The sequence below is a fragment of the Diospyros lotus genome, chromosome 5 (assembly GCF_014633365.1).
Source record: "Diospyros lotus cultivar Yz01 chromosome 5, ASM1463336v1, whole genome shotgun sequence".
NCBI classification, from domain to species: Eukaryota; Viridiplantae; Streptophyta; class Magnoliopsida; order Ericales; family Ebenaceae; genus Diospyros; species Diospyros lotus.
In genome coordinates, this window is record NC_068342.1 from 30458907 (window position 1) to 30471647 (window position 12741).

The following is a 12741-nucleotide window of genomic DNA, read 5'->3' on the forward strand; positions in this document are numbered from 1 at the left end:
GCTTCAGAACTAGGTGCTGCCACAACCCCAATTCCAGCAGTCAATTCTTCTGTCAATACAGTAGACAGAAACATGAATTTTATCGTTGGAGCAAGAACCACTAGAGCAGTTGTAGTTCCATCCCTTATTACCAAACTTTTGACTTCTTCAGTTATCTCTCTCAGCTTCCCACCAATTATCAGTTATCCCTGAAATTCCTTACCCAGTCCACATATCTTCACAACGTTAGAAGATGTTTCCACCGGAGATACATGCTCAATCATGCCATTTCCAGTTATAGTAAGGGACTCAATCTTCCTTGCCAACCAAAACCAGCCCTGATATTGTAGCTCACCAATCGGAATTTGAACAATTGCAATAGCAGGAAACTCCTTTCCCAGAGTTGTTTCCTGATCATTGCAATACACACCATACTTATCTTCTCCACTTTCATCTTCCAGCCTTTCAGTAGGTACTTCCTGAGATATTATTTCTAACTCCTCAATCACTGCAGCTGAATCACTCTCCAATTCTAGAGATTCCTTGGTGTCTCCTATCATTCTTGACAATTGATTGAATGCCTCAAGCATCTCTTGTTTTGGACTTCCGCTATTATCATCTGGATCATCCTCGTCAACAACCTCCTTTCCAAAGGAATCAGAGTACTCCTTTAATTCCTCTTTTATCCAAACACCTTGAGCCAAGCCCTCGGACTTTCTGTTGTTGCTGCCAGCACTGTCCTAACAGCCACCATCCTTGTCAATTCCATCGAAACCAATATCCTTCTTTCACTCCACTCCAAGGAATTTTTTCTTGTTAAAATTTTCGTGATAATCATCAAAATATTCTATCGGAAAGTTGTAATGATACTTCTTAATAAGTATCATTACAAACTCTTGTAGCTTCTCGCGTATCATAAAGTCAAATTCCTTACTCGTATCTTGAATCCCATTGCTTGTTCCATTGTCCATGTTGTTGCCAATTGAAAATGCAGCCTTCTTTGGCTGCCATTGAGGCTCCATTCTAGCTAAAAATAAAGCATTCTTCTGCTGCAATTGAGGGCTCATCTACTTCGTGTATGACCTACTCCCAATGGCCTCACGAGCAGGTCGTCCCCTTGAAATGAAGCACCCTTCTGCTGCGACTGAGACTCCAATGTCCTCATGCATGCACTACTTTCCACGGCTGATTTTTCAGCAACAGTATACTTCGAAGTCCAAGTAGAAGGAGTTCTATACATGATGAATCCCACACTTCCCTGAACTAATTGGCTTTAAACTATAATCGCCTCAATGCAATTCAATAGTCGAGGCACTTGCTCTTCTCTGCCTTTCCAATTCGAACCAAGTTAACCAAAATTCACGGCTGAAATCTACCTCTTGTTTCCCCTTGCTCACAGCCTAGAATGTCGATCGAAATCCACCGCCTGAAATTACTGCTCCGTTATGATCTACCTTAATGAAGTCGGATTGGAATTACAGCAAAGGAGCACCGGAATTCACAGCCAAGAATCACCCATCCAAACTCGCCCTTAAAAATCCACTCCCCAGCTGCTACGAGCTTTGCTGGAATCAGATACCAAAATTGCTAGACTTCTTAGCAGAGACCCAAGCCTCTTCCCACTTCACGCCGTCCTTCCTCGTCGGAATTGGCTCTTTCATCTCACTCAATCCAAATCGATCAGCTGAGCCCTTGCACTATTCACTATCTACTTGCGAGGAATCGCCTAACAGCAATTATCATCGGTAAGCAGAATCGGAAGCCCCGAACCATTCATCGGGACTACTAGACTCACCTCGGATCCTTCCTCTAGTTCTAACTACTCACTGGTCACGTTTGATAATGGTCGCGACACCTTCCTCGTCCGCGTCGCCAACTACAGCGGAGCTCTCGTACCAGCCTTCTACCCTCGTAGCGAGTCTCCTGGCCAACTTCTACACCCGTCGTCCAACACCGCTGTTTCTGTTGTCGCTCCCTAAGCTCGCCTAGATGGCCGAGATCGACTCCCTTACTGTCCTTCAAAGTCGCCTCAATCAGTTCCACGGAGGACCTCACTTGGTGACGACCTGTCCTTGATTCCTCAGGAATCAGACCGGTTCTGCTCACCGAATATTTGGAATTCGCCTAGCTTTGCTTCAGCATACGAACAAGTCGGATTAGAATTACTGAAATTATCTCCTTGTTTGATCAACGCTAATCTGGCTCACCGAAATCACTCGAGGCTCTGTTCGATCGATTCCGCTGAGAGTCGTCAATATCAACTACTACTAATTGCAGGAATTACAGCCAAGGAATGTTGGCTCTAATACCATTTGTCACAACCCTAGGGTTAGTTAGGGTTGTGATAGGAATTGGGGGAAGAAATCAGAATTGTAGGGGGGGCGAAATCAGTAGAAAGAGGGAGAGATATTGAGAGAAAGAGGGAGAACTTGAGGGAGATTAGAGAGTCTTAGAGAGAAATGAGAATTAAGAATTCATTCAAATCAAGCATTATCCATCCAACCACAGCTGAGGCTTATATATAGCCTAACAGCCTCCCACATACTCTCATGTGTAATATAACAACTAGTCTAATTGCCAATAGAATAGGACAAAACACTATAATAAAAAGAAAGAAAAGAAATTACAATTATTGTATATTGTATGCCAACTCTTACTATTATATTTACTAATATATCCTTGGGTAATTCCTAGGGTCATGACACGAATCTTTTGTATTTAACCCATCAAAGTTGGCCATATAGCACTTGAACATCAAAACCATGTTTTTAAATTTGAAAGCCAAACTACCGACCTTTTTTCACAAACTGGTTGACCACTTGCCCTTTAGGTGTCAACCGGCTTTCCAAGCCTGTCAATTGGTTTTATGTAGGCTCTTGGCAAGCTCCGATCGACAACTACTACATAAAAACCGATAGACCGTTTTTGTCCATGTCAACCATTTTTCTTTCTCATGTCGACCATTTCTTGAGGTTTTGTACTAACTAGTCGATCGTTTCTTGAGCCTATCGACCGTTTTCATCGCAGATCTCTTTAACAGCTAGTTTTGCATATTATTAAATGCAACCAACGACTCCATCAACGGCTAATAAATTCAAAGCCCATGAAAAACCTATAAATACTAGCAAGATGGTGCAATTGAGGTGTTAGAGAAACAATTACAAGCTTCAAGTCATACTATTCTATTCAAGTGCTCTTACGATTTCAAATTTTTCTCTCAAAAAAGATTTGTATTATTTGTTTAAGCCTTCGTGTGCAATATTTGAGAGACATTGTAACAAGGAGATTTATCTCTCAGATCATCTCTTCTTTAAAATTCATTGGATATTGCCTAGCAAGATTACTAGAGGGCCTACTTTGTTAAGTAGGAGGTTGTAATCCTAGTAGTTGTACTAGAAGGCCTACTTGGAATCAAGTAGGAGGTTTTAGTGATTGTTGAAAATCCTTAGTGAGGAGCTAAGGTAGTGAATTAGGCTGTTTGAACTGAACCACTATAAATCATTTGTGTCGTTTTTGTATTTATCATTCATTTCCTCAATTTTTTAAGCATCACTCCATATTCATCATCTTATTGCACTAAAACCTCATCAATAAGCAAAAAAAAATTAAGCTTAAACAAATTTTTTAAAACAACCAATTCACCTCGCCTCTTGGGTGTGTGATGCCATTATTTATACAACCTAACATAAATTTCCCTGGTATAATAAAACAATAAACCATTAGCAATACTAAGATGCGTTATAGTGGATGTGTGGCCTTACAAGAAAGGACAAAACTTAGAAATAAGGTTATCAATAAAAAAGTCGAAGTAGCTTCTATTAAAAATAAGAAGTGTGAGACAATTAAGAATAAGATAGGTTGGACATGTGAAAAAAAGACCACTAGGTGCTTCTATAAAAATTGGATAGAATAGAAGAAGCTTGGAATAAAAGTAGTACAGGAAGCCCAAAAAGCACTCGGTGGAAAACTCCAAAGCATTTACATGAGTTATAATGACCTTATAGAAGATAAGGATAGAAGATAAGGTCATAGATAGGGATGATTGGGGAGCTAGAGTCCATGAAATCAAACCCACCTAAAACGGTTAGGAACCCCTTGTCAAAAATTTCTACTTGGCTTTCCTAGACCCAAAGCGTAAATCATTAAGAAGAAAACATCCTTATATGAACTTAAGCAGTTTCTTTCAAAATAGAATGGTTACTGATAAATGCATTTTTCATTGCACCTATAAACCAAATAGTAATGACTCAGAATTCACAAGAAAGCTGAAGCATTCAGGGGTTTAAACAAGAATGTGTGTTATTTATGGTTGAGCTTTCATAAACTTCAAGTTTGCTTATTTTCAATAAATTGCATATCAAAGAATTGTCAGTACATTGAAAAACACCAAAAGTTTATAGGATTTTTGAAATTTCATTACATCATTTAGCTTGTAAACATTGATGTCGGATTTAGGAAAGGAAAATCTATACTATAGCAAATTAATGAAATGAATTAGAAATCAAATCAAGGCCTTTAATTGTATGACAAAAATTTTAGCAGTCCAAATTATCCTTAAATTATGATGTCACAGTTACCGTGTCAATCAACGAGTTGTTAAGCCCATTAACAGCGTCTGAATGTTGATCAAGTTCAAGTAGGAATCTTCGGCTGCCAAGGTAACCCCAAGCCTCTCCAGTGAAAATTGCAAAAACAAGCTGCGGTAAGAAAAGTTGAGGCAGGAAGAACCATTAGTAAAACAACAATTAGAGAATATACAGAAAGCACCAAGCAGAACAACATATAAATGAATGGCCAGCAAAACAAGCTAAAACACAAATCAAAGGCAAACCAAACACTTCAGAATATCAACAACCCCTATAATCCAATTATATAGTTAGAAGTATAAAAACCAAGAAATGCTTGGTAAACAAGAATTCTAAGATAAAATAAACAAGGTCATTGTGCTCAGGTACTAAACATGGCAGTCTGGCAGAGAAAATACGAGCTAACAAGTGGGAGATTTCAGTGGGAAAGAAATGAGGAAGAGAAGAATATAACAAGAAAGGGAAAGAGGGGGGGGGGGGGGGGGGGGGGGGAGGTAACTGTCAGATTGCAAGTCTGACGAGAGTTCTCAAGGAATTGAGAACGATAATTGGGAGAGAATGGAAGATATTTGGGAGGCAGAGAGGGATCAGAACAGAGAGAGAAATTTAGAGGGAGAGGGAATTGAGAGAGAATTGGAGGGAAACAAATTTCCAATTTCATTCAACATATGTAGCTTGGTGCTTGATCAGTTACTTATACTAATCCGGGCTAAGTTTGGGCGCCAAAAACAGTTGGTCCCTTGCCCATGTGCGCTTACAATGGCTAATAGCATGCTGGAACATTCTACCAGCTATGCTAAAACAGAAATTCAAATTCCAATAGCCTAACTACACATTTATTTAGATTACTCAGCTAGCTACCATAACAATCCCCGCCCCTTAAAGTATTTCTTGTCCGCAAGAAATATGTAGCAACTTGCAGCATTGGGAAATTGTTGGAGAAGCTCCGACAAGTATTCCCAAGTGTTATTGTCAAAGTGAAGGGAAGACCACTAGACTAACACCTGTATCAAAGGGACTCCATTGCGGTGTATGACCCTTCTGTCCACAATAGCAGTTGGCACGGCGTCTAGAGGCGTTTCTCCCACCATAGGAGGTAATTTTGGGGTAGATCTCTGTGTGCCCACGGCTTTCTTGAGAATAGAGACGTGGAAGACAGGGTGTATTCTCGCCTCCTTAGGCAGTTGCAACCAGTAAGCTACTACCCCTATTTTCTCCAAAATCGTTAAAGGCCCATAATATTTGGGGTTCAACTTGGATATGGGTTGTTTGGTCAGTGCCCTAAAGTGCTGCTGGCTGAGCTTCAAATACACTTCTTCCCCCACTGAGAAATCTCATTCGCACCTCTTTCGATCTGCTAGCTGTTTCATCCTGTTCTTCGCCTTGGCCAACTCCTCTTTTACGATTCTTAGCACCTCTTGCCTTTGTTGTAGATAGGCCTCAACTGTTGCTACTGTTGTGTGGCCTCCTAGGGTAGGAGGTAGGTCTAGCTTGTAACCGTACAAAGCCTTGAAAGGTGTCATCTTGATCCAGCTATGGAAGCTCAAATTGTACCACCACTACCAACCACTTGTGCCATCCCCTCGGCTACATAAGACTCAAGCACCCTAGATACCCCTCCAAGCACTGATTAACATGTTCTGTTTGACCATCCGTTTCTGGATGGTATGCTGTAGAAATTAGGAGTATCCCTAGGATTTTCAAGAGCTCCTTCCAAAAGAGGTTAATAAATATTTTGTCACAATCAGATACAATTGACCTTGGGATTCCTAGTAGCTTAACCACATTCTCCAAGTAGGCCCTACCCACTTGTGCTGTTAAGGGATGCGTCAATCCTATGAAGTCGCTAAATTTCGTGAACCAATCCACTACTATTAGAATATAGTCCTTCCCTTTAGATTTTGGTAGCCCATCGATGAAGTCCATGGTAACATTGGTCCATGCGCAATCAGGAACTTCTAGAGGCTGTAGTAGCCCTGGGTGGGCTATTGTTTCATGCTTGCACCTTCTGCATACCTCACACCTCAAGATATAATCACATACATACTTCCTTAGCTGTGGCCAAAAAAATGTTTCTTTAACCTTGTGATAGGTACTCTGGATACCCGAGTGCCCTCCGATAGGTAATCCATGTAATGCATGTACGATCTTGTCCTTCAACTCTTTACATTCTCCAATCACCATCCTACCCTTATACCTTATTACCCCCTTGGCCAGTGAATAGCCTGGTTTGTTGGCTGCATTAACTGCCAATTGCTCTAGTAATACCTTGGTCCATTCACACTTTTTGTAGTTGTCAATGACTTCTTGGAGCCAATCGAGCACCACTGTAGAGATGGCTACAACCATTCCTTCCTCATGGCGACGTGATAAGGCGTCTGTTGCAACATTCTCCGACCTTTCCTGAATTGAATCACATAGTCTAATCCCATAAGTTTGGCCATACCTTTCTTTTGTAGTTGAGTGTGCAGCCTCTGTTGTAGGATGAATTTCAAGCTCTCGTGGTCCATTTTGATCACGAACCTTCCCCCTTCCAAGTAGTGGCACCACCTCTCCGTAGCCATTAACACTGCCATCAGCTCTTTTTCGTAAATGCTAAGACCTTGATGTCTGAAGGCTAGAGCTTGGCTAAGAAATGCTAAAGGCTAGCCCTCTTGAGAAAGCATTGCTCCTATCCATGTATTGCTAGCATCTATCTCCAATGTGAAGGGCTTATTAAAGTCAGGTAAGCCCAATATCTGCACATTACCTAGGGCTTTTTTTAACTGCTCAAATGCTTCTTCTGCCTTGGGGTTTCATTTGAATCTGTCTTTCTTCAGCATTTTGGTCAAGGGCTAACTTATGGTGCCATAACTCTTCACAAATTTCTGGTAGTAACCAGTATGTCCCAGGAACCCCCTTAGGACTCGGATGTTAGTGGGCTTGAGCCATGTCACAATTGCTTCTTGAAAGTTAAGCAAGATCGCTACAGGACAAGCAGCGTAATTCAAAAATTTTGAACCTTACCCCGATCCTAGCGATTGGATCAACGTCGAAATCAAATCATTCACAAACAAATAAATAAATCTAACCTTTAGTTTATCGAGTCGTTCGCGGATTCGAGCCGTCCAAGCGTCAGGCCTCTAACTCGTGATACGCGGCACGCATCCGTTGGCAAGAAGAGCGGAATAGGAGTGCTAGCTCCTTCTCCTTTGCGTGACTTGTGTATGGACCGAAAAAGAACGCCCTCGTTTCGTATTGATGCCAAAAGAAACAGGGAAGAGTGAGCAGCAATACGTTTTTTCAACTCTTGAAAAACGACACCAAAAACCCCTTCAATTTTGGGCAACCCATAAAGAGATATTTATAGTGAAATATCCTAGGGTTTCTAAAACCTTAATGGATTGGGCTAGCCCATTAATTCTAATTTAATTAAAATCTTAAGTGGGCTTATCCTAGTTCAACTAGAAATATAATTAAATGGCCCAATCCTTTTATAAGTTTAAATATAATATTTTGGCCCAAATCTAATTCAAGCCCAAATATAATAATAAATATTTGGCCCAAATCTAATTTAGTCCAAATATAACATTTATTTTAATATTTGGCTCAGAACCAATTTAGTCCAAATATAATATTTAATTTAATATTTGGCCCAAATCAAATTTAGTACAAATATTAACTTAAGTCCAAAATATTTTATTTCCTATTTGCCACTCCAACAAATAGAAAATTATTAAATTAGAAACTCCTTCCTAATTTAATCAATTGCCATTTTAGGAAACTCTTTCCATTATGACGACTCATAGCCATATCGACGTCATTACGTCTATTTGTTCTTTTTTCGTGAGAACCTACGACGGCACAACTTCTTGTCGAAGTGTCCCACTTAACCATACATCCACTCTCCTGGTTTAAGCCAGGGACCGTGCCTATTGCGTATGACTCATTAGACTTCCGAATATGTTAGCAATGTGTCGGTACAAACACATAAGACAAGATTGGCCTCTAGCAAGGCGTCATGCCTACCCAATTATTCAGAAGAATTCATAATCCGCAAATAACCTTTCACAAGCATGGTTACCGTGTAATTCGATTCTCTCGTCAATGTATCTTATGTGATCTCAAGTATGGCGATGTGTTGCTTGATAACGATCACATGAGTTTTCTTCGATCTTCCAGATATCTTCACTTAATTAGAAAGTAAATCAATAACTCCTTATTGATCTCTTTCACCATGGCCATGGATTTAAAGTGAATATCCACCGAATGCGCCGTAGATACATCATCCTCTATCAAGGGATAGACAAGTCCCATCTTGGCTATGCACCCATCTCCATAAGCCTCAAGATATACCCAACAATCGCCCACGTGGAGCCTTTATCTAGGCCAATCGAAACGATGTCAAAGCATACCGGTTTTCTTATGAGATGACCGTGACAACCTCAGATCCAAGGATTAGTTACACCCATCTCGTATGAGAATACCATCAACATATAACCAAAATGGTTCTCACGGCAAGTCATGTCCAGTGACACGTTCTCCAACATTGGTCACCTATGTACTTGTCTAGGCATCCTCATGCCTATAGGTGTGAGACCCCATTACTATCATATAGAAAAAACATAGCACATACAAGTCTTACTGCAATTGTCAATGTCCATTCTTAACATTGTTACGACTTGGGACGTTTAATGATGTCTAGAAACTGTGATGTATCATCTCACATTTTTATAGATTAATCACAATATACATCATGTAGACTTCTATCTAGTTTCATTCGGTTATTACAATAATAACAAGAAATTAATAGAATGACTTCTTGTGAAATTGAATAACTCCTTATTCAATAATAAATATGATTACAATTGTCGGTGTACAACATGCCCAATCTGATTGGGTCTAGAGCACCTACACTAACACTTCTATCTTCTTAGGGTCAATCCCCACTCCAGCCCCTAAAATAACATGCCCAAGGTATTCTACTTGTGGCTATGCAAAGGGACAATTTGACCGCTTGATACATAACTAATTGAATCGCAAAATCTCAAATGTAGCTCTAAGGTGAATAAGGTGTTGATCAAAAGAAAGGTAATAAAAAAAAACCAACACCAATTTTCTGAGGTAAGGTTCGAAGATTTAGTTCATGAGGGCTTAGAATGTAGATGGAGCATTTGTGAGGCCCAAATGCATGACTGTAAACTCAAAATGCCCATGATGTGTTCTAAATGTTGGCTTAGAAATGTCATTAGGGTCCACTCTAATTTGGTGGTATCCTACCTGTAGGTCCAATTTGGTGAATATAGTTGCATGTTTAAGTTCATCGGGTAGATACTCAATGATTGGAATGGGGAATTTGTCCTTAAAGGTGATGGCATTGAGTTGTCTATAATCAACACAGAAATGCCAAGTGTCATCCTTCTTTTTAACCAATAGGACATGGGAAGCAAAATGGTTGTGGCTAAGGCGAATAATTGATTGGTCTAACATTTCTCTGATTATCCTCTCAATTTCATATTTGAGTTTGGGTGGGAATCGGTACGAACGAATGTTTACCGATTCAGCATGGGGTATCAGAGGTATGGTGTGGTCCAATGAACGTTTAGGGGGCAATGCCTTAGGTTCTACGAAAAGATCCTGATATTCATTTAGCAATGAATCTAAAAGGGTCAATTCATGTACCTATCGGGAAGGTTATGAGCATCCCTTCCCTGAATTCTCCTCCTGCAGTTCAGTGGCTTCAATGGAAAATAGTTGAGCCACTTGTGCCCATTTCTTCCTGAACATCCACTGCAGCTTCTTGCCCCTCATCATTTTGTAGGTACCCACCTCCATATTGCCCTATAGAACCACCATCTTCACCTTTTTTTCCAATGTTACTTCCATATTGTTGAAATCAAAACTAATAGGACTCACCTCTTGCATATAATCCACTCCAAGCACAATATGGCAGCCCCCCAACCTAAGTAGCCTCAGGTCAGCCTGGAATTCCTCCCCTTGCATCTCCCAACAAAACCCCAAACAGGCTGATTTGCTAATCACTTTGTCCCCATTGGCTATCGTCACTGACAACGGCTGAATTCTAACTGTTGGGTACCTCGTCCTCTTAGCCGTGGCTTCATTGATAAAACTATGGGTGCTCCCACTATCAATCAATACCATGAGGAAATTATCTTGCACTTTCCCTTCAACCTTAATAATTTTGCTATTGGCCACTCCTTTGATGGCGTGCAGGGATATGGCTCCACTGCCTTCCTCCTCCTCTTCTTCCATCACTATTATTTCCTCCTCTTCCTCTTCCTCTTCCTCTTCCTCTTCTCCTCCATCCAGCAACAGAAGTTGTTTTCTACACTAATGCCCCGGGGTATACTTCTCTCCACACTTGAGGCACAATTCAGCCATCTTCTCTGTTCTATCATCTTGTCTATGTTCTGCACATTTTAAGGGGCTATAGGCAACGCGGGGTACCTGATGCCAGGCCCTACCCTCGTCGGCTCCTTCCCCATTGGCCTACTCCCATGGGGTATAATCCCTCCTTGCACTCCTTTCCTCTGCCCCTCATCAGCTCCTTCCCCATTGGCCTACTCCCATGGGATATAATCCCTCCTTGCACTCCTTTCCTCCGCCCTTCTACTTCCTCATCAAGGCTTCAAACGTCATTTCCTATAATAAGGCCCATTTTGTTGCTTCAAAGACCATTCTTGGCCGGAGCACCTACACTACTGATCTTAGGTCATCGTTTAGTCCCCCTATGAAACTCAACACGAAGTACTCTTCGGTCAGGCCAGGGTTCCTATTTAACATCATAAACTTGAGCTCCTCGAACTTTACTTGATATTCCATTACCGACCCTTCCTACCTCAAGTAATTGAACTCCTACACCACATCAAATCGGCCTCATTCCCCAAACCTATCATTAAGGCCATTTGTGAAATCATCCCAATTATAGCTCTCCCTTACTCTGGACCAGCCCTAAAACCACATATCTCCCCCATCATGGAGGTATGCTACTGCCAAGGCCACCCTCTGGTTCTCCAGCACTTGGTGAATTTCGAACAATTTCTCGCATCGCCTTAGCCACCATCGAGGTTTAACACCCTCAAATACTAGTAGTTCCAACTTAGGTACTGGAAATCCAGTCTGGCAACCCTGTCTTCTCTCCAGCATCAATTCTTCCCCTATAGCTGGTTCCCCTTCCGATCCTGCCAACCCCACACTACGGTGATTGATGCCAATTCTTAGTAGAATTGGCTCCGATCATTCTCTAGGCGAAAAATCAGGAGGGATCCTCACTTGTAGTTGATTCACAAACATCATCATAAATTGTTGCAATTGACCCTGCAACAAATTTCCCTGATCCCGAACTTCCTGCATCTCCTCTCGGATCTGCAAACGCATATCCCCCCTGAGGCGATCGGCCAATGCCTCAAACTTTCTATCCACAATCGAACCTACTCTTTCCTCCATTGTTTCCACCCTTCCTTGCATCTTGGACACCATTGTTGTCACATGTTGGCGTTACATCTCCATCTGCCACATCCTAGTTCCGTTTGCCATCATTCCAATCGTCCAGCAAATTTCGGCCATGAGATTGCTCTAAGACCAATTTGTCAGATTAAAAGTTTGACAAGAGTTCTCGAGGAATTGAGAACGAGAATTGGGAGAGAATGGAAGATATTTGGGAGGGAGAGAGAGAGATTAGAACAGGGAGAGAGATTTACAAGGAGAGAGAATTAGAGGAAAACTAATTTCCAATTTCATTCAACGTGGGTAGCTTAGCACTTGATCAGTTACTTATACTGATCTGGGCTAAGTTTGGGTGCCAAAAACGATTGGTCCCTTGCCCATGTGTACTTACAATGGCTAACAACATGCTGGAACATTCTACTAGCTATGCTAAAATGGAAATTCAAATTCTAGTAGCCTAACTACACATTTATTTAGATTACTCAACTAGCTACCATAACAAGAACTAGCCTACAGACTTGATTGGCCATTGAAACATAACTTACAAAGCATGAGCACTTTATTTTACATGTCATGCCAATACTATATACATATATAGCATGCCAAATGGCTTGTCTTAAATTTTTATTATTATTTCCCTTTCTAGGTATGTTTAGGCCACACGATAGACATGCATCTTCATTGGTATCAATGGTTGAATAACAAGCATCTAGAGATGGGAAGGGGGGGG

General features: G+C 41.0%; 1 protein-coding gene across 3 annotated transcripts in view; it reads right to left on the reverse strand.

Annotated features, from left to right (window-relative positions):
• LOC127801744 (nicastrin) overlaps window positions 1-12741 on the reverse strand; it is a 92463-nt gene that overhangs the window by 24095 nt on the left and 55627 nt on the right. For all 3 annotated transcript variants that reach the window (XM_052337121.1, XM_052337120.1, XM_052337118.1), the window contains exon 11: window positions 4557-4676. In XM_052337121.1, the coding sequence (XP_052193081.1) occupies window positions 4557-4676 (120 nt within the window). The remainder of the gene's footprint in view (window positions 1-4556; window positions 4677-12741) is intronic.